At 50.7% G+C, this 22,650-nt stretch overlaps 8 protein-coding genes across 8 annotated transcripts; 3 read left to right on the plus strand and 5 right to left on the minus strand.

The window, feature by feature from the left end:
* The first annotated feature begins 6 nt into the window (after positions 1–6).
* Positions 7–876, plus strand: LOC136448062 (late histone H2A.2.2-like). The gene has a single exon (XM_066447177.1). It carries the CDS (start codon positions 143–145, stop codon positions 515–517), a length of 375 nt encoding a protein of 124 aa, XP_066303274.1. The 5' UTR covers positions 7–142; the 3' UTR covers positions 518–876.
* Positions 877–2,667: 1,791 nt separating this feature from the next.
* Positions 2,668–3,294, minus strand: LOC136448816 (histone H2B-like). Its single transcript, XM_066448463.1, has one exon. The coding sequence runs from the start codon at positions 3,281–3,283 to the stop codon at positions 2,921–2,923; it is 363 nt and encodes a 120-aa protein (XP_066304560.1). The 5' UTR covers positions 3,284–3,294; the 3' UTR covers positions 2,668–2,920.
* A 164-nt stretch (positions 3,295–3,458) lies between these two features.
* Positions 3,459–4,305, plus strand: LOC136448999 (late histone H2A.2.2-like). Its single transcript, XM_066448751.1, has one exon. It carries the CDS (start codon positions 3,554–3,556, stop codon positions 3,926–3,928), a length of 375 nt encoding a protein of 124 aa, XP_066304848.1. The 5' UTR covers positions 3,459–3,553; the 3' UTR covers positions 3,929–4,305.
* Positions 4,306–6,770: 2,465 nt separating this feature from the next.
* Positions 6,771–7,441, minus strand: LOC136448749 (histone H1-like). Its single transcript, XM_066448394.1, has one exon. It carries the CDS (start codon positions 7,439–7,441, stop codon positions 6,824–6,826), a length of 618 nt encoding a protein of 205 aa, XP_066304491.1. The 3' UTR covers positions 6,771–6,823.
* A 1,916-nt stretch (positions 7,442–9,357) lies between these two features.
* Positions 9,358–9,994, minus strand: LOC136448817 (histone H2B-like). The gene has a single exon (XM_066448465.1). The coding sequence runs from the start codon at positions 9,982–9,984 to the stop codon at positions 9,622–9,624; it is 363 nt and encodes a 120-aa protein (XP_066304562.1). The 5' UTR covers positions 9,985–9,994; the 3' UTR covers positions 9,358–9,621.
* Positions 9,995–10,157: 163 nt separating this feature from the next.
* Positions 10,158–11,005, plus strand: LOC136449007 (late histone H2A.2.2-like). The gene has a single exon (XM_066448762.1). The coding sequence runs from the start codon at positions 10,254–10,256 to the stop codon at positions 10,626–10,628; it is 375 nt and encodes a 124-aa protein (XP_066304859.1). The 5' UTR covers positions 10,158–10,253; the 3' UTR covers positions 10,629–11,005.
* Positions 11,006–13,466: 2,461 nt separating this feature from the next.
* On the minus strand, positions 13,467–14,137 carry LOC136448750 (histone H1-like). The gene has a single exon (XM_066448395.1). It carries the CDS (start codon positions 14,135–14,137, stop codon positions 13,520–13,522), a length of 618 nt encoding a protein of 205 aa, XP_066304492.1. The 3' UTR covers positions 13,467–13,519.
* A 5,140-nt stretch (positions 14,138–19,277) lies between these two features.
* LOC136448751 (histone H1-like) lies at positions 19,278–20,039 on the minus strand. The gene has a single exon (XM_066448396.1). The coding sequence runs from the start codon at positions 20,037–20,039 to the stop codon at positions 19,422–19,424; it is 618 nt and encodes a 205-aa protein (XP_066304493.1). The 3' UTR covers positions 19,278–19,421.
* Positions 20,040–22,650: the final 2,611 nt, after the last annotated feature.

Genomic DNA, 22,650 nt, shown 5'->3' on the forward strand with positions numbered 1-22,650 from the left:
CCGCGATCGAGCTCTCTCTATTGGTTCGCTGTCGGAAGCCGTGAATCCAGCGGCGGGGTATAAATTTTTTGGACAGGAGATAATGCCTCTTCATTCTTTCATTCTTTCTGCCGTTTGACGCAAATCAATCGACTACTCCAAGATGTCTGGACGTGGCAAAGGTGGCAAGGCACGCGCAAAGGCCAAGAGCCGTTCTTCCCGTGCGGGTCTCCAGTTCCCGGTCGGTCGGGTGCATCGCTTCCTGCGCAAAGGAAACTACGCCCAGCGCGTGGGTGCCGGCGCACCGGTGTACCTGGCAGCCGTGTTGGAGTACCTGACGGCCGAGATCCTGGAGCTGGCCGGTAACGCTGCCCGTGACAACAAGAAGACCAGGATCATCCCCCGTCACCTTCAACTGGGCGTCCGAAACGACGAAGAGTTGAACAAACTGCTGGGCGGCGTGACCATCGCACAGGGTGGCGTTCTGCCCAACATCCACGCCGTGCTTCTGCCCAAGAAGACAAGCAAGGCTGCGTAATGTCCGGACGAAAGAAACAGAACCCCGGCCATTTTCAGGGCCACACACATCCTCTCGAAAGAACTGTATTCTCTTCACACTGAATCAATGCAGATGCACGAATGGATATACCCCCCCCTACACACAAAGAGTATATGTGGAGACTAAGACAATTTAGTAGCAAAAGTAACTTTACATATGACATAATAGCCCGTCTAAGATATATGACAGACAATCAACGCAATATGGTATTCTCAGATGGCCTGCATCTTACAAGTGTGTCGTTTAGTGCTAGCTGACATATGTGTATTTTATATGTGTGTGCACGTTGTAACACTCTTTAATGTCAATAAAGTCAGTACAATGTCGGCTGAATCGATTTGCGTGTACATGTAGTAAAGGGGGGGGGGCGAGTTGTGGCTCAACAACGAAAGAACATTAAATTAATAAAGTCATCACACTGTCGGCTGAATTGATATGCGTTTACAGGTATTTGGGGGGGGGTGATGTGCGAGTTGTGTGTAATTGTATGTCAGACGAAAGAACGTACGTCTGTTTAAAGAAAGGTGAACGATATAGATCTTTCTGGGATATGTGGGTGGCCCTGAAAAGGGCCGGGATTGTCGTTGATCTTGTTGCGATCCTCCTTAGGCTCGCTCCCCTCGGATACGGCGAGCGAGCTGGATGTCCTTTGGCATGATGGTGACGCGCTTGGCGTGGATGGCGCACAGGTTGGTGTCCTCGAAGAGACCGACCAGGTAGGCCTCGCTGGCTTCCTGCAGAGCCATGACCGCCGAGCTCTGGAAGCGCAGGTCGGTCTTGAAGTCTTGGGCGATCTCGCGCACCAGGCGCATGGGCTACATACACTCGGGCCTAGACATACAGTGGCAACCAGGCATTAATCGTCAATTTCATTGCTCAATAAACTTGTGGACTCGCAACACACATACAAGATCGTCATGAAATCGTCAAAACACACACTCCCAATTGCACCAAGATCTCTCCGACACACCAATCATATTCTTCACACACACAAAGTATACCAAGAAAATAAAACATATATCTATACTACGCTTCACACGCATTTCTTAGTATCCAACCGTACACAAATCTTTACAGAAATCAACAAGACTATCATTACAAAGAAAACGGGACCATGATAGTTCATTGTTGTGTGTTTGCATGACCGGCTTGGATTTTGTATTATGCTCGTTGTTCGAGTCAGGTGTGTACATGTGTTGTGTGAAGATACAGCTCTTTTGGGGAGATTTGGGTGGCCCTGAGAAGGGCCGGGGTTTGCTTGCTTTCGATGAGGAGAGTCAGATCCTTTAGCCGCCGAAGCCGTACAGTGTGCGGCCTTGGCGTTTCAGAGCGTAGACAACGTCCATGGCGGTCACCGTCTTGCGCTTGGCGTGCTCGGTGTAGGTCACCGCGTCGCGGATCACATTCTCCAGGAACACCTTCAGAACGCCTCGGGTCTCCTCGTAGATCAACCCGGAGATGCGCTTCACGACGGGCAAGACGACGGATAGCCGGCTTCGTGATACCCTGGATGTTGTCGCGAAGAACCTTACGGTGACGCTTAGCGCCTCCCTTTCCGAGCCCCTTGCCTCCTTTGCCGCGTCCAGACATGATGATTACGATGTTCTTGTCGATACAGAACGAGATTGGAATAGCGGGCCTGACGGAGCCGGATTAATAACCGCCCTGCGGACCTGCGCGTAGTCCTGGCCGTCGCCACCACTAGCCAATGGGAAGCAAGCCACTAGCCAAGCAAGACAATGCTACGCGGAGGATTTGACACCGGCAAGACAAACATCTTGTTGGGAAAACACGAAGCAGAACAAAATAAAATGAACTAAAGCAAAGAAAACGGATTGATTTGCCTGAAACACACACGCAGACACACAGATACACACACACACACACACACACACACACACACACACACACACACACACACACACCGTTGTCGTCCAGAAGTTTGACTACACTTCTGAGACATTCCTTACTAGTATGTTTATGGCGTTTTGACCGGAAAAGGAACGCCGATCAACGGCCAATTCATTGTTCTACGTGTTCTAAGGAACGTCACAGACGACAGTTGTTCCAGAAGGCAAGGGACGCAAGCTTTTTGTTGCGTCACCTTTGTTTGGTGTAATAAGAACGTGTGCAGCCTTTTATTACGTCAAAATTCACTTTCTTTGTTGTTTGTTTTCTTTCATGATCATTCTGTTGTCTTTATAGTTGTTGTGTGTTCCAGGCATAAGTTCTGTACATGTCGCCTGCGGTCACAGGTTAGTGGCATGTGCGTGGGTTGTGTGTAGTCGCTGTTTCGACTAGAATGTGATTGCTATAGCTCTTTTGTGAGGATGTGGGTGGCCTTGAAAAAGGCCGGGATTTTGACGAGCGGAGGCGGTCGATTTACTTGGAGCTGGTGTACTTGGTGACGGCCTTGGTGCCCTCGCTGACGGCGTGCTTGGCCAGCTCGCCTGGCAGCAGGAGTCGCACGGCGGTCTGGATCTCGCGGCTGCTGATGGTGGAGCGCTTGTTGTAGTGAGCCAGTCGAGAAGCTTCGGCAGCGATTCTCTCGAAGATGTCGTTGACGAAGGAGTTCATGATGCCCATGGCCTTGCTGGAGACGCCGGTGTCGGGGTGCACCTGCTTCAGCACCTTGTAAATGTAGACGCCGAAGGTTTCCCTTCTCTTTCTCCTCCTTCCACGCTTCTTGTCTCCTGCGGGCCTGGCCTTGCCAGCTTTCTTGGCGGCTTTTCCACTTGGCGGCATGACGACGTTCTTGGCGTGTTTAGACAGCAAAGAATATCATCGCCCTCGTCTCGGCCTTTATATCGGAGAACAATGCACATTTTGGGATTGTCTAGTCCAAGGCGCGGACGTGGTAGAACTTCTCACCGAGAGTTAGCTCTCTCTATTGGTTCGCTGTCGGAAGCCGTGAATCCAGCGACGGGGTATAAATTGTTTCGACAGGAGATAATGCCTATTCATTCTTCTTTCATTCTTTTTGCCGTTTGACGCAAATCAATCGACTACTACAAGATGTCTGGACGTGGCAAAGGTGGCAAGGCACGCGCCAAGGCCAAGAGCCGTTCTTCCCGTGCGGGTCTCCAGTTCCCGGTCGGTCGGGTGCATCGCTTCTTGCGCAAGGGAAACTACGCCCAGCGCGTGGGTGCCGGCGCACCGGTGTACCTGGCGGCCGTGTTGGAGTACCTGACGGCCGAGATCCTGGAGCTGGCCGGTAACGCTGCCCGCGACAACAAGAAGACCAGAATCATCCCCCGTCACCTACAACTGGCCGTCCGAAACGACGAGGAGTTGAACAAGCTGCTTGGCGGCGTGACCATCGCACAGGGCGGCGTTCTGCCCAATATCCACGCCGTGCTTCTGCCCAAGAAGACCAGCAAGGCTACGTAATTTCCAGACGAAACCGAAACCCCGGCCCTTTTCAGGGCCACCCACATCCTCTCGAAAGAACTGTATTCTCTTCACACTGAATCAAACTACACAATGCAGATATAAGAATGGATATTCCCCCACCCCCCGAAACACAGTGCATCTGTCGAGGTCGAGACTAAGACAATTTAGCAGTAAAAGTAACCTTACATATGATATACCCCAGTCCAAGATAGCTGACAGACAATTAACGTGATGCGTGAGCAAGACCGATCACGCAAAATGACCGCAAAATGATCTCAGATGGCCTGCATCTTACAAGTGTGTCGTTTAATGCTAGCTGACATATGTGTATATCATATGTGTGTGCAGGTTACATGTTCGCGACCGGGTGCACGTGTTCACATAACATTCTCTAACGTTAATAAAGTCATTACACTGTCGGCTAAATTGATTTGCGTGTACAGATATAAGGGGGGGGATGCGAGTTGTGTGTAACTGTATTTCAGGCGCAACAACTGCGTCTGTTTAGAGAAAGGTGAGCGATATAGATCTTTCTGGGATATGTGTGTGGCCCTGAAAAGGGCCGGGGTTGTCGTCGATCTTGTTGCGATCCTCCTTAGGCTCGCTCCCCTCGGATACGGCGAGCGAGCTGGATGTCCTTTGGCATGATGGTGACGCGCTTGGCGTGGATGGCGCACAGGTTGGTGTCCTCGAAGAGACCGACCAGGTAGGCCTCGCTGGCTTCCTGCAGAGCCATGACCGCCGAGCTCTGGAAGCGCAGGTCGGTCTTGAAGTCTTGGGCGATCTCGCGCACCAGGCGCATGGGCTACATACACTCGGGCCTAGACATACAGTGGCAACCAGGCATTAATCGTCAATTTCATTGCTCAATAAACTTGTGGACTCGCAACACACATACAAGATCGTCATGAAATCGTCAAAACACACACTCCCAATTGCACCAAGATCTCTCCGACACACCAATCATATTCTTCACACACACAAAGTATACCAAGAAAATAAAACATATATCTATACTACGCTTCACACGCATTTCTTAGTATCCAACCGTACACAAATCTTTACAGAAATCAACAAGACTATCATTACAAAGAAAACGGGACCATGATAGTTCATTGTTGTGTGTTTGCATGACCGGCTTGGATTTTGTATTATGCTCGTTGTTCGAGTCAGGTGTGTACATGTGTTGTGTGAAGATACAGCTCTTTTGGGGAGATTTGGGTGGCCCTGAGAAGGGCCGGGGTTTGCTTGCTTTCGATGAGGAGAGTCAGATCCTTTAGCCGCCGAAGCCGTACAGTGTGCGGCCTTGGCGTTTCAGAGCGTAGACAACGTCCATGGCGGTCACCGTCTTGCGCTTGGCGTGCTCGGTGTAGGTCACCGCGTCGCGGATCACATTCTCCAGGAACACCTTCAGAACGCCTCGGGTCTCCTCGTAGATCAACCCGGAGATGCGCTTCACGCCGCCACGACGGGCAAGACGACGGATAGCCGGCTTCGTGATACCCTGGATGTTGTCGCGAAGAACCTTACGGTGACGCTTAGCGCCTCCCTTTCCGAGCCCCTTGCCTCCTTTGCCGCGTCCAGACATGATGATTACGATGTCGGCTAAATTGATTTGCGTGTACAGATATAAGGGGGGGGGGGGGGTGCGAGTTGTGTGTAACTGTATTTCAGGCGGAACAACTGCGTCTGTTTAGAGAAAGGTGAACGATATAGATCTTTCTGGGATATGTGTGTGGCCCTGAAAAGGGCCGGGGTTGTCGTCGATCTTGTTGCGATCCTCCTTAGGCTCGCTCCCCTCGGATGCGGCGAGCGAGCTGGATGTCCTTGGGCATGATGGTGACGCGCTTGGCGTGGATGGCGCACAGGTTGGTGTCCTCGAAGAGACCGACCAGGTAGGCCTCGCTGGCTTCCTGCAGAGCCATGACCGCCGAGCTCTGGAAGCGCAGGTCGGTCTTGAAGTCTTGGGCGATCTCGCGCACCAGGCGCTGGAATGGCAGCTTGCGGATGAGCAGCTCGGTGGACTTCTGGTAGCGACGGATCTCTCTCAGGGCCACGGTGCCGGGCCTGTAGCGGTGAGGCTTCTTGACGCCGCCGGTAGCCGGGGCACTCTTGCGCGCGGCCTTGGTTGCCAGTTGTTTCCTGGGGGCTTTGCCACCGGTGGACTTACGGGCGGTCTGCTTGGTACGTGCCATGTCGAACGAACGGATGAACTTCGTCTACGCTCAAGTGGAAGACAATAAAAGTAGTCGGTGAGCGGTGGAGAGTGAATTTATAACACCCGCTAATCATATGCCCGCAGATTACAATTGGCGGGCGCCCTGCCGTCTGATTGGTTCCCTGGCTGAAATCCGAACTTGCGATTGGTCAGTTTTTTGTGTCTCCAGAATCCGACTTTTGCAGCAAGCTCGGCACTTTTGAGGGTAGCGCATGAAAGATGCATGCGCTATAGAATGGCAATGGGCTACATACTAGTACGCTCGGGCAAACGCTCGTGCCTAGATATACAGTGGCAACCAGGCATTCGTCAATTTCATTGCTCAATAAATTTGTAGACTCGCAACACACATACAAGATCATCATGAAATCAAACTTCTTCCGTCGTCTTTATACAGCCTGCATCGGCGCAATGTAGTCTGCCTGTGCGTGTGTGCGTCCATCCACCCATTCTTTTGATAATCTGTGTGTGTGTGTGGGGGGGGGGGGGGGTGTTGGGTGTGTGGGCGGGTCTTTTGATAGATATGTGTTCATCTTATTACATTCATTTTCTTTGAGAGCATGTGGTGTGTAGAAAAGTGATAACTTTGATGTGATTGACATAGCTCTTTGTTAAGATGTGGGTGGCCCTGAAAAGGGCCGGGGTTTCAGTCAGAAACTTGGACGGTCGGATCTTCACTTCTTCTTGGGCTTGGACGACTTCTTGGCAGGCGCTGCCTTCTTGGCAGCCGGCTTCTTTTTCGGCGTCTTCTTGGTCGGTTTCTTGGCGGCTGGTTTCTTGGCCGGAGATTTCTTGGTCTTCTTGGCTGCCGGCTTCTTGGCCTTCTTGGGGGTGGTAGCCTTCTTGGCCGCGGGCTTTTTTGGCTTGGCGGTCTTGGGCTTGGTTGCCTTCTTGGCCGCGGGTTTCTTGACGGGCTTCTTGACGGCAGGTTTCTTGGCGGCCTTCTCGGCGGCTTTCTTGGCTGCTACGTTGATTTTGAAGGATCCCGACGCCCCCGTACCTTTCACCTGAATGAGGGTGCCCTTGGCCACCAATGCTTTCAAGGCGAGCTTGATGAAGTGTGCCTTCTTCTCCACGTCGAACTTGTAGTTGCCGGCGATGTATTTCTTGATGGCCAACAGGGAAGAACCTTTACGGTCCTTGAGCGCCTCCAGGGCCGCCGTAATCATGGCGGAGGTGGGCGGGTGGGCCGCAGGGGCCTTTGGCGCCCTGGGCTTCTTGGCCTTCTTGGGGGACGATGCTGGAGCGGACATGATAGCTTTCTTTGTCTGCGATGGAAATGAACCCGACATCTTGTCAAGCTGGCGTGAAGTAGAGACGGTGCGGACGTGGTCGGAAACGTCGTAGCGTGTCTGCGTCTTATTGTCCGTCGCGGCGAAATTTGTGTTTCTTTTCTAACTTTACGGTTGAATTTCTCAATTCCTGGGTATCAAAAACGATACTGGCTCGGTTTCCGTACAAGAGGACATGTCCACCTCACTAATTTGATGGAAGCCGCTGGTCACTAGCCCTCAGATATTAAGATATTTGCCATACTTTTCAGGAAGCACGCCCTGGACTTCAAGCCGACGGCTGATCGAGTTTGCACGCAGAGAAACGAGTGACCGCATATGACTTGATGGACACCAAGGCTTTTAGTTGACGCAGTTATATCATATTTGAGCCAAGCAACTTCACTACGCGTGAACGAACAGAGATCGACAAGATATAGATCATAAGCAACACACACTCCAAATTGCACCAAGATCTCTCCACACACTAATTATATTCTTCACACACACAAAGTATACCATAAAACATATAAACTACGCTTCACACGCATTTCTTAGTATCCAAACGTGCACACATCTTTACAGAAATCAACAAGACTATCACTACAATTTACAAAGAAAATGGGACCATCATAGTTCATTGTTGTGTGTCTGCATGACCGGCTTGAGTTAGACTTTTGTATAATTTATGCTCGTTGTTTGAGTCAGGTGTGTACATGTGTTGTGAGAAGATACAGCTCTTTTGGGGAGATTTGGGTGGCCCTGAGAAGGGCCGGGGTTTGCTTGCCAATCATATTCTTCACACACACAAAGTATACCAAGAAAATAAAACATATATCTATACTACGCTTCACACGCATTTCTTAGTATCCAACCGTACACAAATCTTTACAGAAATCAACAAGACTATCATTACAAAGAAAACGGGACCATGATAGTTCATTGTTGTGTGTTTGCATGACCGGCTTGGATTTTGTATTATGCTCGTTGTTCGAGTCAGGTGTGTACATGTGTTGTGTGAAGATACAGCTCTTTTGGGGAGATTTGGGTGGCCCTGAGAAGGGCCGGGGTTTGCTTGCTTTCGATGAGGAGAGTCAGATCCTTTAGCCGCCGAAGCCGTACAGTGTGCGGCCTTGGCGTTTCAGAGCGTAGACAACGTCCATGGCGGTCACCGTCTTGCGCTTGGCGTGCTCGGTGTAGGTCACCGCGTCGCGGATCACATTCTCCAGGAACACCTTCAGAACGCCTCGGGTCTCCTCGTAGATCAACCCGGAGATGCGCTTCACGCCGCCACGACGGGCAAGACGACGGATAGCCGGCTTCGTGATACCCTGGATGTTGTCGCGAAGAACCTTACGGTGACGCTTAGCGCCTCCCTTTCCGAGCCCCTTGCCTCCTTTGCCGCGTCCAGACATGATGATTACGATGTTCTTGTCGATACAGAACGAGATTGGAATAGCGGGCCTGACGGAGCCGGATTAATAACCGCCCTGCGGACCTGCGCGTAGTCCTGGCCGTCGCCACCACTAGCCAATGGGAAGCAAGCCACTAGCCAAGCAAGACAATGCTACGCGGAGGATTTGACACCGGCAAGACAAACATCTTGTTGGGAAAACACGAAGCAGAACAAAATAAAATGAACTAAAGCAAAGAAAACGGATTGATTTGCCTGAAACACACACGCAGACACACAGATACACACACACACACACACACACACACACACACACACACACACACACACCGTTGTCGTCCAGAAGTTTGACTACACTTCTGAGACATTCCTTACTAGTATGTTTATGGCGTTTTGACCGGAAAAGGAACGCCGATCAACGGCCAATTCATTGTTCTACGTGTTCTAAGGAACGTCACAGACGACAGTTGTTCCAGAAGGCAAGGGACGCAAGCTTTTTGTTGCGTCACCTTTGTTTGGTGTAATAAGAACGTGTGCAGCCTTTTATTACGTCAAAATTCACTTTCTTTGTTGTTTGTTTTCTTTCATGATCATTCTGTTGTCTTTATAGTTGTTGTGTGTTCCAGGCATAAGTTCTGTACATGTCGCCTGCGGTCACAGGTTAGTGGCATGTGCGTGGGTTGTGTGTAGTCGCTGTTTCGACTAGAATGTGATTGCTATAGCTCTTTTGTGAGGATGTGGGTGGCCTTGAAAAAGGCCGGGATTTTGACGAGCGGAGGCGGTCGATTTACTTGGAGCTGGTGTACTTGGTGACGGCCTTGGTGCCCTCGCTGACGGCGTGCTTGGCCAGCTCGCCTGGCAGCAGGAGTCGCACGGCGGTCTGGATCTCGCGGCTGCTGATGGTGGAGCGCTTGTTGTAGTGAGCCAGTCGAGAAGCTTCGGCAGCGATTCTCTCGAAGATGTCGTTGACGAAGGAGTTCATGATGCCCATGGCCTTGCTGGAGACGCCGGTGTCGGGGTGCACCTGCTTCAGCACCTTGTAAATGTAGACGCCGAAGGTTTCCCTTCTCTTTCTCCTCCTTCCACGCTTCTTGTCTCCTGCGGGCCTGGCCTTGCCAGCTTTCTTGGCGGCTTTTCCACTTGGCGGCATGACGACGTTCTTGGCGTGTTAGATAGCAAAGAATATCATCGCCCTCGTCTCGGCCTTTATATCGGAGAACAATGCACATTTTGGGATTGTCTAGTCCAAGGCGCGGACGTGGTAGAACTTCTCACCGAGAGTTAGCTCTCTCTATTGGTTCGCTGTCGGAAGCCGTGAATCCAGCGACGGGGTATAAATTGTTTCGACAGGAGATAATGCCTATTCATTCTTCTTTCATTCTTTTTGCCGTTTGACGCAAATCAATCGACTACTACAAGATGTCTGGACGTGGCAAAGGTGGCAAGGCACGCGCCAAGGCCAAGAGCCGTTCTTCCCGTGCGGGTCTCCAGTTCCCGGTCGGTCGGGTGCATCGCTTCTTGCGCAAGGGAAACTACGCCCAGCGCGTGGGTGCCGGCGCACCGGTGTACCTGGCGGCCGTGTTGGAGTACCTGACGGCCGAGATCCTGGAGCTGGCCGGTAACGCTGCCCGCGACAACAAGAAGACCAGAATCATCCCCCGTCACCTACAACTGGCCGTCCGAAACGACGAGGAGTTGAACAAGCTGCTTGGCGGCGTGACCATCGCACAGGGCGGCGTTCTGCCCAATATCCACGCCGTGCTTCTGCCCAAGAAGACCAGCAAGGCTACGTAATTTCCAGACGAAACCGAAACCCCGGCCCTTTTCAGGGCCACCCACATCCTCTCGAAAGAACTGTATTCTCTTCACACTGAATCAAACTACACAATGCAGATATAAGAATGGATATTCCCCCACCCCCCGAAACACAGTGCATCTGTCGAGGTCGAGACTAAGACAATTTAGCAGTAAAAGTAACCTTACATATGATATACCCCAGTCCAAGATAGCTGACAGACAATTAACGTGATGCGTGAGCAAGACCGATCACGCAAAATGACCGCAAAATGATCTCAGATGGCCTGCATCTTACAAGTGTGTCGTTTAATGCTAGCTGACATATGTGTATATCATATGTGTGTGCAGGTTACATGTTCGCGACCGGGTGCACGTGTTCACATAACATTCTCTAACGTTAATAAAGTCATTACACTGTCGGCTAAATTGATTTGCGTGTACAGATATAAGGGGGGGGATGCGAGTTGTGTGTAACTGTATTTCAGGCGCAACAACTGCGTCTGTTTAGAGAAAGGTGAGCGATATAGATCTTTCTGGGATATGTGTGTGGCCCTGAAAAGGGCCGGGGTTGTCGTCGATCTTGTTGCGATCCTCCTTAGGCTCGCTCCCCTCGGATACGGCGAGCGAGCTGGATGTCCTTTGGCATGATGGTGACGCGCTTGGCGTGGATGGCGCACAGGTTGGTGTCCTCGAAGAGACCGACCAGGTAGGCCTCGCTGGCTTCCTGCAGAGCCATGACCGCCGAGCTCTGGAAGCGCAGGTCGGTCTTGAAGTCTTGGGCGATCTCGCGCACCAGGCGCATGGGCTACATACACTCGGGCCTAGACATACAGTGGCAACCAGGCATTAATCGTCAATTTCATTGCTCAATAAACTTGTGGACTCGCAACACACATACAAGATCGTCATGAAATCGTCAAAACACACACTCCCAATTGCACCAAGATCTCTCCGACACACCAATCATATTCTTCACACACACAAAGTATACCAAGAAAATAAAACATATATCTATACTACGCTTCACACGCATTTCTTAGTATCCAACCGTACACAAATCTTTACAGAAATCAACAAGACTATCATTACAAAGAAAACGGGACCATGATAGTTCATTGTTGTGTGTTTGCATGACCGGCTTGGATTTTGTATTATGCTCGTTGTTCGAGTCAGGTGTGTACATGTGTTGTGTGAAGATACAGCTCTTTTGGGGAGATTTGGGTGGCCCTGAGAAGGGCCGGGGTTTGCTTGCTTTCGATGAGGAGAGTCAGATCCTTTAGCCGCCGAAGCCGTACAGTGTGCGGCCTTGGCGTTTCAGAGCGTAGACAACGTCCATGGCGGTCACCGTCTTGCGCTTGGCGTGCTCGGTGTAGGTCACCGCGTCGCGGATCACATTCTCCAGGAACACCTTCAGAACGCCTCGGGTCTCCTCGTAGATCAACCCGGAGATGCGCTTCACGCCGCCACGACGGGCAAGACGACGGATAGCCGGCTTCGTGATACCCTGGATGTTGTCGCGAAGAACCTTACGGTGACGCTTAGCGCCTCCCTTTCCGAGCCCCTTGCCTCCTTTGCCGCGTCCAGACATGATGATTACGATGTCGGCTAAATTGATTTGCGTGTACAGATATAAGGGGGGGGGGGTGCGAGTTGTGTGTAACTGTATTTCAGGCGGAACAACTGCGTCTGTTTAGAGAAAGGTGAACGATATAGATCTTTCTGGGATATGTGTGTGGCCCTGAAAAGGGCCGGGGTTGTCGTCGATCTTGTTGCGATCCTCCTTAGGCTCGCTCCCCTCGGATGCGGCGAGCGAGCTGGATGTCCTTGGGCATGATGGTGACGCGCTTGGCGTGGATGGCGCACAGGTTGGTGTCCTCGAAGAGACCGACCAGGTAGGCCTCGCTGGCTTCCTGCAGAGCCATGACCGCCGAGCTCTGGAAGCGCAGGTCGGTCTTGAAGTCTTGGGCGATCTCGCGCACCAGGCGCTGGAATGGCAGCTTGCGGATGAGCAGCTCGGTGGACTTCTGGTAGCGACGGATCTCTCTCAGGGCCACGGTGCCGGGCCTGTAGCGGTGAGGCTTCTTGACGCCGCCGGTAGCCGGGGCACTCTTGCGCGCGGCCTTGGTTGCCAGTTGTTTCCTGGGGGCTTTGCCACCGGTGGACTTACGGGCGGTCTGCTTGGTACGTGCCATGTCGAACGAACGGATGAACTTCGTCTACGCTCAAGTGGAAGACAATAAAAGTAGTCGGTGAGCGGTGGAGAGTGAATTTATAACACCCGCTAATCATATGCCCGCAGATTACAATTGGCGGGCGCCCTGCCGTCTGATTGGTTCCCTGGCTGAAATCCGAACTTGCGATTGGTCAGTTTTTTGTGTCTCCAGAATCCGACTTTTGCAGCAAGCTCGGCACTTTTGAGGGTAGCGCATGAAAGATGCATGCGCTATAGAATGGCAATGGGCTACATACTAGTACGCTCGGGCAAACGCTCGTGCCTAGATATACAGTGGCAACCAGGCATTCGTCAATTTCATTGCTCAATAAATTTGTAGACTCGCAACACACATACAAGATCATCATGAAATCAAACTTCTTCCGTCGTCTTTATACAGCCTGCATCGGCGCAATGTAGTCTGCCTGTGCGTGTGTGCGTCCATCCACCCATTCTTTTGATAATCTGTGTGTGTGTGGGGGGGGGGGGGGGGTGTTGGGTGTGTGGGCGGGTCTTTTGATAGATATGTGTTCATCTTATTACATTCATTTTCTTTGAGAGCATGTGGTGTGTAGAAAAGTGATAACTTTGATGTGATTGACATAGCTCTTTGTTAAGATGTGGGTGGCCCTGAAAAGGGCCGGGGTTTCAGTCAGAAACTTGGACGGTCGGATCTTCACTTCTTCTTGGGCTTGGACGACTTCTTGGCAGGCGCTGCCTTCTTGGCAGCCGGCTTCTTTTTCGGCGTCTTCTTGGTCGGTTTCTTGGCGGCTGGTTTCTTGGCCGGAGATTTCTTGGTCTTCTTGGCTGCCGGCTTCTTGGCCTTCTTGGGGGTGGTAGCCTTCTTGGCCGCGGGCTTTTTTGGCTTGGCGGTCTTGGGCTTGGTTGCCTTCTTGGCCGCGGGTTTCTTGACGGGCTTCTTGACGGCAGGTTTCTTGGCGGCCTTCTCGGCGGCTTTCTTGGCTGCTACGTTGATTTTGAAGGATCCCGACGCCCCCGTACCTTTCACCTGAATGAGGGTGCCCTTGGCCACCAATGCTTTCAAGGCGAGCTTGATGAAGTGTGCCTTCTTCTCCACGTCGAACTTGTAGTTGCCGGCGATGTATTTCTTGATGGCCAACAGGGAAGAACCTTTACGGTCCTTGAGCGCCTCCAGGGCCGCCGTAATCATGGCGGAGGTGGGCGGGTGGGCCGCAGGGGCCTTTGGCGCCCTGGGCTTCTTGGCCTTCTTGGGGGACGATGCTGGAGCGGACATGATAGCTTTCTTTGTCTGCGATGGAAATGAACCCGACATCTTGTCAAGCTGGCGTGAAGTAGAGACGGTGCGGACGTGGTCGGAAACGTCGTAGCGTGTCTGCGTCTTATTGTCCGTCGCGGCGAAATTTGTGTTTCTTTTCTAACTTTACGGTTGAATTTCTCAATTCCTGGGTATCAAAAACGATACTGGCTCGGTTTCCGTACAAGAGGACATGTCCACCTCACTAATTTGATGGAAGCCGCTGGTCACTAGCCCTCAGATATTAAGATATTTGCCATACTTTTCAGGAAGCACGCCCTGGACTTCAAGCCGACGGCTGATCGAGTTTGCACGCAGAGAAACGAGTGACCGCATATGACTTGATGGACACCAAGGCTTTTAGTTGACGCAGTTATATCATATTTGAGCCAAGCAACTTCACTACGCGTGAACGAACAGAGATCGACAAGATATAGATCATAAGCAACACACACTCCAAATTGCACCAAGATCTCTCCACACACTAATTATATTCTTCACACACACAAAGTATACCATAAAACATATAAACTACGCTTCACACGCATTTCTTAGTATCCAAACGTGCACACATCTTTACAGAAATCAACAAGACTATCACTACAATTTACAAAGAAAATGGGACCATCATAGTTCATTGTTGTGTGTTTGCATGACCGGCTTGAGTTAGACTTTTGTATAATTTATGCTCGTTGTTTGAGTCAGGTGTGTACATGTGTTGTGAGAAGATACAGCTCTTTTGGGGAGATTTGGGTGGCCCTGAGAAGGGCCGGGGTTTGCTTGCTTTCGATGAGGAGAGTCAGATCCTTTAGCCGCCGAAGCCGTACAGTGTGCGGCCTTGGCGTTTCAGAGCGTAGACAACGTCCATGGCGGTCACCGTCTTGCGCTTGGCGTGCTCGGTGTAGGTCACCGCGTCGCGGATCACATTCTCCAGGAACACCTTCAGAACGCCTCGGGTCTCCTCGTAGATCAACCCGGAGATGCGCTTCACGCCGCCACGACGGGCAAGACGACGGATAGCCGGCTTCGTGATACCCTGGATGTTGTCGCGAAGAACCTTACGGTGACGCTTAGCGCCTCCCTTTCCGAGCCCCTTGCCTCCTTTGCCGCGTCCAGACATGATGATTACGATGTTCTTGTCGATACAGAACGAGATTGGAATAGCGGGCCTGACGGAGCCGGATTAATAACCGCCCTGCGGACCTGCGCGTAGTCCTGGCCGTCGCCACCACTAGCCAATGGGAAGCAAGCCACTAGCCAAGCAAGACAATGCTACGCGGAGGATTTGACACCGGCAAGACAAACATCTTGTCGGGAAAACACGAAGCAGAACAAAATAAAATGAACTAAAGCAAAGAAAACGGATTGATTTGCCTGAAACACACACGCAGACACACAGATACACACACACACACACACACACACACACACACACACACACACACACACACACACACACCGTTGTCGTCCAGAAGTTTGACTACACTTCTGAGACATTCCTTACTAGTATGTTTATGGCGTTTTGACCGGAAAAGGAACGCCGATCAACGGCCAATTCATTGTTCTACGTGTTCTAAGGAACGTCAACAAGAAGACCAGAATCATCCCCCGTCACCTACAACTGGCCGTCCGAAACGACGAGGAGTTGAACAAGCTGCTTGGCGGCGTGACCATCGCACAGGGCGGCGTTCTGCTCAATATCCACGCCGTGCTTCTGCCCAAGAAGACCAGCAAGGCTACGTAATTTCCAGACGAAACCGAAACCCCGGCCCTTTTCAGGGCCACCCACATCCTCTCGAAAGAACTGTATTCTCTTCACACTGAATCAAACTACACAATGCAGATATAAGAATGGATATTCCCCCACCCCCCGAAACACAGTGCATCTGTCGAGGTCGAGACTAAGACAATAGACCTCTTTCCGGTTACGGCGGCCATTTTGAATTCCCTGGGGTCAGCTGGGGGTCATGCACCAAAGTGAGGCTTAGGTTGGGAAACACCGGCCAGGATGGGAAACACCAGTATGATATAGCATAGGTATTCCATCCTGGGCGGTACATTTTGCGCCTCTAATGTGAAATGCTGTGGTACATGCACCTGGCATGTGTAGAAAATATTGTTGTGGACATTTGGACTTGATTTTAGCTAAATTCTAATTTATTTTTTCATACTTTTTGACAAGTGAGTTCAGAACATTTAGTGTCAGTGCTTATACCCCCCATTTGTACTTTGCATAGCTTGTGAAATCGCACAAAACATGCACCGAAATCAGCTTGTTTTCCTTTTGAATTGGGAAGAAATCAAAGTTTGTTGGCTGTTCTAACTGTTCAGTGTCAGCAATCACCAACAATAACAATGACCAGCATATGCATGCTAATTGTTAGGCATAAACACCTGGTGTGTGGGTCGATCGAGCTTGCACGTACACCAGGCCTTCATACAGTGGTAGAATTAAGATTTTCGCCATGCCAATCTCAGAAATGCAGAAATCGTCAATTTAGCAGGAAAAATAATCTGCTAAATTTCAGCCAACAATAATCTGGACTCAACTTTTTGTGTACTTTTATGTCGCTATAACTAAATATCATCGGGGCAAACTGACATACTGGTAAGCAAGGGGCGCACCCAGTACGGATACGTACCTTGCCTTCCCCACTGAGTTCTTAGTTTGCAGAATGGATCTTGGCATCCAGACATTGTCCGAAAATGTATTTCTACAAATATCATCATCATCATCATCGGTCGACCCCCGGGGGGGACGGGGCAAGTCCATGCACAACTTCCGACCACACCAGTCTATCTGCCATGGCCGCACTAAGGTCTTCCATGTAAATTGAGGTGTCTCTAGATAGAGCTCCCGGGAAAGTCAGCAAATAACTTACTACCCTCAAGGATGCCAGCTGGGTATTTTCATGTTTTCTAGGGTCTAATCCTACTAGTGATCAGCTATTACAGCATACCGTCACCTATGCAAAGTAAAAATGGATATACAATATCAATGCAAACACTGATATGCATTTCTGAGATTTGCATGGCAAAAATCTTAATTCTATATGTATACCACTGTATGAAGGCCTGGTGCACTTGCAAGCTGGATCGACCCACACACCAGGTGTTTATGCCTAACAATAACATGCATATGCTGGTTTGAGATTAAAATATATTTTCACTTAAACCTTGCTTAAAGCAAATTATGGTTTAAGATCTTTGTCTACTAGATAGAAATTTAACAGTATGTAACGGTTATGGGGGCAAAGTGTTATAAACAAAGAATGGGCTAGAGTGAAAAATATTATAGAAACCACTACTACACTGCCGCCCCAACAGGCAAAAATGATAAAATTTCGAAGACACTGAACGTTTAGAACAGCCAACAAACTTTGATTTCTTCCCAATTCAAAAGGAAATCAATTTTTGTGGGATTTCACGCGGTCCAATCTATGCAAAGTACAAATAGGGGATATAAGCACTGACACTAAATGTTCTGAACTCACTTGTCAAAAAGTATGAAAAATGAATTGGAATTTAGCTAAAATCAAGTCCAAATATCCTCAACAATATTTTCTACACATGCCAGGTGCATGTACCACAGCATTTCACATTAGAGGCGCAAAATGTACCACCCGGGATGGAATACCTATGCTATATCATACAGGTGTTTCCCATCCTGGCCGGTGTTTCCCAACCTAAGCCTCACTTTGGTGCATGACCCCCAGCTGACCCCAGGGAATTCAAAATGGCCGCCGTAACTGGAAAGAGGTCTATTTAGCAGTAAAAGTAACCTTACATATGATATACCCCAGTCCAAGATAGCTGACAGACAATTAACGTGATGCGTGAGCAAGACCGATCACGCAAAATGACCGCAAAATGATCTCAGATGGCCTGCATCTTACAAGTGTGTCGTTTAATGCTAGCTGACATATGTGTATATCATATGTGTGTGCAGGTTACATGTTCGCGACCGGGTGCACGTGTTCACATAACATTCTCTAACGTTAATAAAGTCATTACACTGTCGGCTAAATTGATTTGCGTGTACAGATATAAGGGGGGGGGTGCGAGTTGTGTGTAACTGTATTTCAGGCGGAACAACTGCGTCTGTTTAGAGAAAGGTGAACGATATAGATCTTTCTGGGATATGTGTGTGGCCCTGAAAAGGGCCGGGGTTGTCGTCGATCTTGTTGCGATCCTCCTTAGGCTCGCTCCCCTCGGATGCGGCGAGCGAGCTGGATGTCCTTGGGCATGATGGTGACGCGCTTGGCGTGGATGGCGCACAGGTTGGTGTCCTCGAAGAGACCGACCAGGTAGGCCTCGCTGGCTTCCTGCAGAGCCATGACCGCCGAGCTCTGGAAGCGCAGGTCGGTCTTGAAGTCTTGGGCGATTTCGCGCACCAGGCGCTGGAATGGCAGCTTGCGGATGAGCAGCTCGGTGGACTTCTGGTAGCGACGGATCTCTCTCAGGGCCACGGTGCCGGGCCTGTAGCGGTGAGGCTTCTTGACGCCGCCGGTAGCCGGGGCACTCTTGCGCGCGGCCTTGGTTGCCAGTTGTTTCCTGGGGGCTTTGCCACCGGTGGACTTACGGGCGGTCTGCTTGGTACGTGCCATGTCGAACGAACGGATGAACTTCGTCTACGCTCAAGTGGAAGACAATAAAAGTAGTCGGTGAGCGGTGGAGAGTGAATTTATAACACCCGCTAATCATATGCCCGCAGATTACAATTGGCGGGCGCCCTGCCGTCTGATTGGTTCCCTGGCTGAAATCCGAACTTGCGATTGGTCAGTTTTTTGTGTCTCCAGAATCCGACTTTTGCAGCAAGCTCGGCACTTTTGAGGGTAGCGCATGAAAGATGCATGCGCTATAGAATGGCAATGGGCTACATACTAGTACGCTCGGGCAAACGCTCGTGCCTAGATATACAGTGGCAACCAGGCATTCGTCAATTTCATTGCTCAATAAATTTGTAGACTCGCAACACACATACAAGATCATCATGAAATCAAACTTCTTCCGTCGTCTTTATACAGCCTGCATCGGCGCAATGTAGTCTGCCTGTGCGTGTGTGCGTCCATCCACCCATTCTTTTGATAATCTGTGTGTGTGTGTGGGGGGGGGGGGGTGTTGGGTGTGTGGGCGGGTCTTTTGATAGATATGTGTTCATCTTATTACATTCATTTTCTTTGAGAGCATGTGGTGTGTAGAAAAGTGATAACTTTGATGTGATTGACATAGCTCTTTGTTAAGATGTGGGTGGCCCTGAAAAGGGCCGGGGTTTCAGTCAGAAACTTGGACGGTCGGATCTTCACTTCTTCTTGGGCTTGGACGACTTCTTGGCAGGCGCTGCCTTCTTGGCAGCCGGCTTCTTTTTCGGCGTCTTCTTGGTCGGTTTCTTGGCGGCTGGTTTCTTGGCCGGAGATTTCTTGGTCTTCTTGGCTGCCGGCTTCTTGGTCTTCTCGGGGGTGGTAGCCTTCTTGGCCGCGGGCTTTTTTGGCTTGGCGGTCTTGGGCTTGGTTGCCTTCTTGGCCGCGGGTTTCTTGACGGGCTTCTTGACGGCAGGTTTCTTGGCGGCCTTCTCGGCGGCTTTCTTGGCTGCTACGTTGATTTTGAAGGATCCCGACGCCCCCGTACCTTTCACCTGAATGAGGGTGCCCTTGGCCACCAATGCTTTCAAGGCGAGCTTGATGAAGTGTGCCTTCTTCTCCACGTCGAACTTGTAGTTGCCGGCGATGTATTTCTTGATGGCCAACAGGGAAGAACCTTTACGGTCCTTGAGCGCCTCCAGGGCCGCCGTAATCATGGCGGAGGTGGGCGGGTGGGCCGCAGGGGCCTTTGGCGCCCTGGGCTTCTTGGCCTTCTTGGGGGACGATGCTGGAGCGGACATGATAGCTTTCTTTGTCTGCGATGGAAATGAACCCGACATCTTGTCAAGCTGGCGTGAAGTAGAGACGGTGTGGACGTGGTCGGAAACGTCGTAGCGTGTCTGCGTCTTATTGTCCGTCGCGGCGAAATTTGTGTTTCTTTTCTAACTTTACGGTTGAATTTCTCAATTCCTGGGTATCAAAAACGATACTGGCTCGGTTTCCGTACAAGAGGACATGTCCACCTCACTAATTTGATGGAAGCCGCTGGTCACTAGCCCTCAGATATTAAGATATTTGCCATACTTTTCAGGAAGCACGCCCTGGACTTCAAGCCGACGGCTGATCGAGTTTGCACGCAGAGAAACGAGTGACCGCATATGACTTGATGGACACCAAGGCTTTTAGTTGACGCAGTTATATCATATTTGAGCCAAGCAACTTCACTACGCGTGAACGAACAGAGATCGACAAGATATAGATCATAAGCAACACACACTCCAAATTGCACCAAGATCTCTCCACACACTAATTATATTCTTCACACACACAAAGTATACCATAAAACATATAAACTACGCTTCACACGCATTTCTTAGTATCCAAACGTGCACACATCTTTACAGAAATCAACAAGACTATCACTACAATTTACAAAGAAAATGGGACCATCATAGTTCATTGTTGTGTGTCTGCATGACCGGCTTGAGTTAGACTTTTGTATAATTTATGCTCGTTGTTTGAGTCAGGTGTGTACATGTGTTGTGAGAAGATACAGCTCTTTTGGGGAGATTTGGGTGGCCCTGAGAAGGGCCGGGGTTTGCTTGCTTTCGATGAGGAGAGTCAGATCCTTTAGCCGCCGAAGCCGTACAGTGTGCGGCCTTGGCGTTTCAGAGCGTAGACAACGTCCATGGCGGTCACCGTCTTGCGCTTGGCGTGCTCGGTGTAGGTCACCGCGTCGCGGATCACATTCTCAAGGAACACCTTCAGAACGCCTCGGGTCTCCTCGTAGATCAACCCGGAGATGCGCTTCACGCCGCCACGACGGGCAAGACGACGGATAGCCGGCTTCGTGATACCCTGGATGTTGTCGCGAAGAACCTTACGGTGACGCTTAGCGCCTCCCTTTCCGAGCCCCTTGCCTCCTTTGCCGCGTCCAGACATGATGATTACGATGTTCTTGTCGATACAGAACGAGATTGGAATAGCGGGCCTGACGGAGCCGGATTAATAACCGCCCTGCGGACCTGCGCGTAGTCCTGGCCGTCGCCACCACTAGCCAATGGGAAGCAAGCCACTAGCCAAGCAAGACAATGCTACGCGGAGGATTTGACACCGGCAAGACAAACATCTTGTCGGGAAAACACGAAGCAGAACAAAATAGAATGAACTAAAGCAAAGAAAACGGATTGATTTGCCTGAAACACACACGCAGACACACAGATACACACACACACACACACACACACACACACACACACACACACACACACACACACACACCGTTGTCGTCCAGAAGTTTGACTACACTTCTGAGACATTCCTTACTAGTATGTTTATGGCGTTTTGACCGGAAAAGGAACGCCGATCAACGGCCAATTCATTGTTCTACGTGTTCTAAGGAACGTCAACAAGAAGACCAGAATCATCCCCCGTCACCTACAACTGGCCGTCCGAAACGACGAGGAGTTGAACAAGCTGCTTGGCGGCGTGACCATCGCACAGGGCGGCGTTCTGCCCAATATCCACGCCGTGCTTCTGCCCAAGAAGACCAGCAAGGCTACGTAATTTCCAGACGAAACCGAAACCCCGGCCCTTTTCAGGGCCACCCACATCCTCTCGAAAGAACTGTATTCTCTTCACACTGAATCAAACTACACAATGCAGATATAAGAATGGATATTCCCCCACCCCCCGAAACACAGTGCATCTGTCGAGGTCGAGACTAAGACAATTTAGCAGTAAAAGTAACCTTACATATGATATACCCCAGTCCAAGATAGCTGACAGACAATTAACGTGATGCGTGAGCAAGACCGATCACGCAAAATGACCGCAAAATGATCTCAGATGGCCTGCATCTTACAAGTGTGTCGTTTAATGCTAGCTGACATATGTGTATATCATATGTGTGTGCAGGTTACATGTTCGCGACCGGGTGCACGTGTTCACATAACATTCTCTAACGTTAATAAAGTCATTACACTGTCGGCTAAATTGATTTGCGTGTACAGATATAAGGGGGGGGGGTGCGAGTTGTGTGTAACTGTATTTCAGGCGGAACAACTGCGTCTGTTTAGAGAAAGGTGAACGATATAGATCTTTCTGGGATATGTGTGTGGCCCTGAAAAGGGCCGGGGTTGTCGTCGATCTTGTTGCGATCCTCCTTAGGCTCGCTCCCCTCGGATGCGGCGAGCGAGCTGGATGTCCTTGGGCATGATGGTGACGCGCTTGGCGTGGATGGCGCACAGGTTGGTGTCCTCGAAGAGACCGACCAGGTAGGCCTCGCTGGCTTCCTGCAGAGCCATGACCGCCGAGCTCTGGAAGCGCAGGTCGGTCTTGAAGTCTTGGGCGATCTCGCGCACCAGGCGCTGGAATGGCAGCTTGCGGATGAGCAGCTCAGTGGACTTCTGGTAGCGACGGATCTCTCTCAGGGCCACGGTGCCGGGCCTG

The sequence above is a fragment of the Branchiostoma lanceolatum genome, chromosome 14, assembly GCF_035083965.1.
Source record: "Branchiostoma lanceolatum isolate klBraLanc5 chromosome 14, klBraLanc5.hap2, whole genome shotgun sequence".
Classification (NCBI taxonomy): domain Eukaryota; kingdom Metazoa; phylum Chordata; class Leptocardii; order Amphioxiformes; family Branchiostomatidae; genus Branchiostoma; species Branchiostoma lanceolatum.

Excerpts from the sequence above, each read along its gene's own strand:
- LOC136448062 (XM_066447177.1), top strand. The coding sequence starts at position 143 with ATGTCTGGACGTGGCAAAGGTGGCAAGGCACGCGCAAAGGCCAAGAGC.
- LOC136448816 (XM_066448463.1), bottom strand. The coding sequence starts at position 3,283 with ATGCCGCCAAGTGGAAAAGCCGCCAAGAAAGCTGGCAAGGCCAGGCCC.
- LOC136448999 (XM_066448751.1), top strand. The coding sequence starts at position 3,554 with ATGTCTGGACGTGGCAAAGGTGGCAAGGCACGCGCCAAGGCCAAGAGC.
- LOC136448749 (XM_066448394.1), bottom strand. The coding sequence starts at position 7,441 with ATGTCGGGTTCATTTCCATCGCAGACAAAGAAAGCTATCATGTCCGCT.
- LOC136448817 (XM_066448465.1), bottom strand. The coding sequence starts at position 9,984 with ATGCCGCCAAGTGGAAAAGCCGCCAAGAAAGCTGGCAAGGCCAGGCCC.
- LOC136449007 (XM_066448762.1), top strand. The coding sequence starts at position 10,254 with ATGTCTGGACGTGGCAAAGGTGGCAAGGCACGCGCCAAGGCCAAGAGC.
- LOC136448750 (XM_066448395.1), bottom strand. The coding sequence starts at position 14,137 with ATGTCGGGTTCATTTCCATCGCAGACAAAGAAAGCTATCATGTCCGCT.
- LOC136448751 (XM_066448396.1), bottom strand. The coding sequence starts at position 20,039 with ATGTCGGGTTCATTTCCATCGCAGACAAAGAAAGCTATCATGTCCGCT.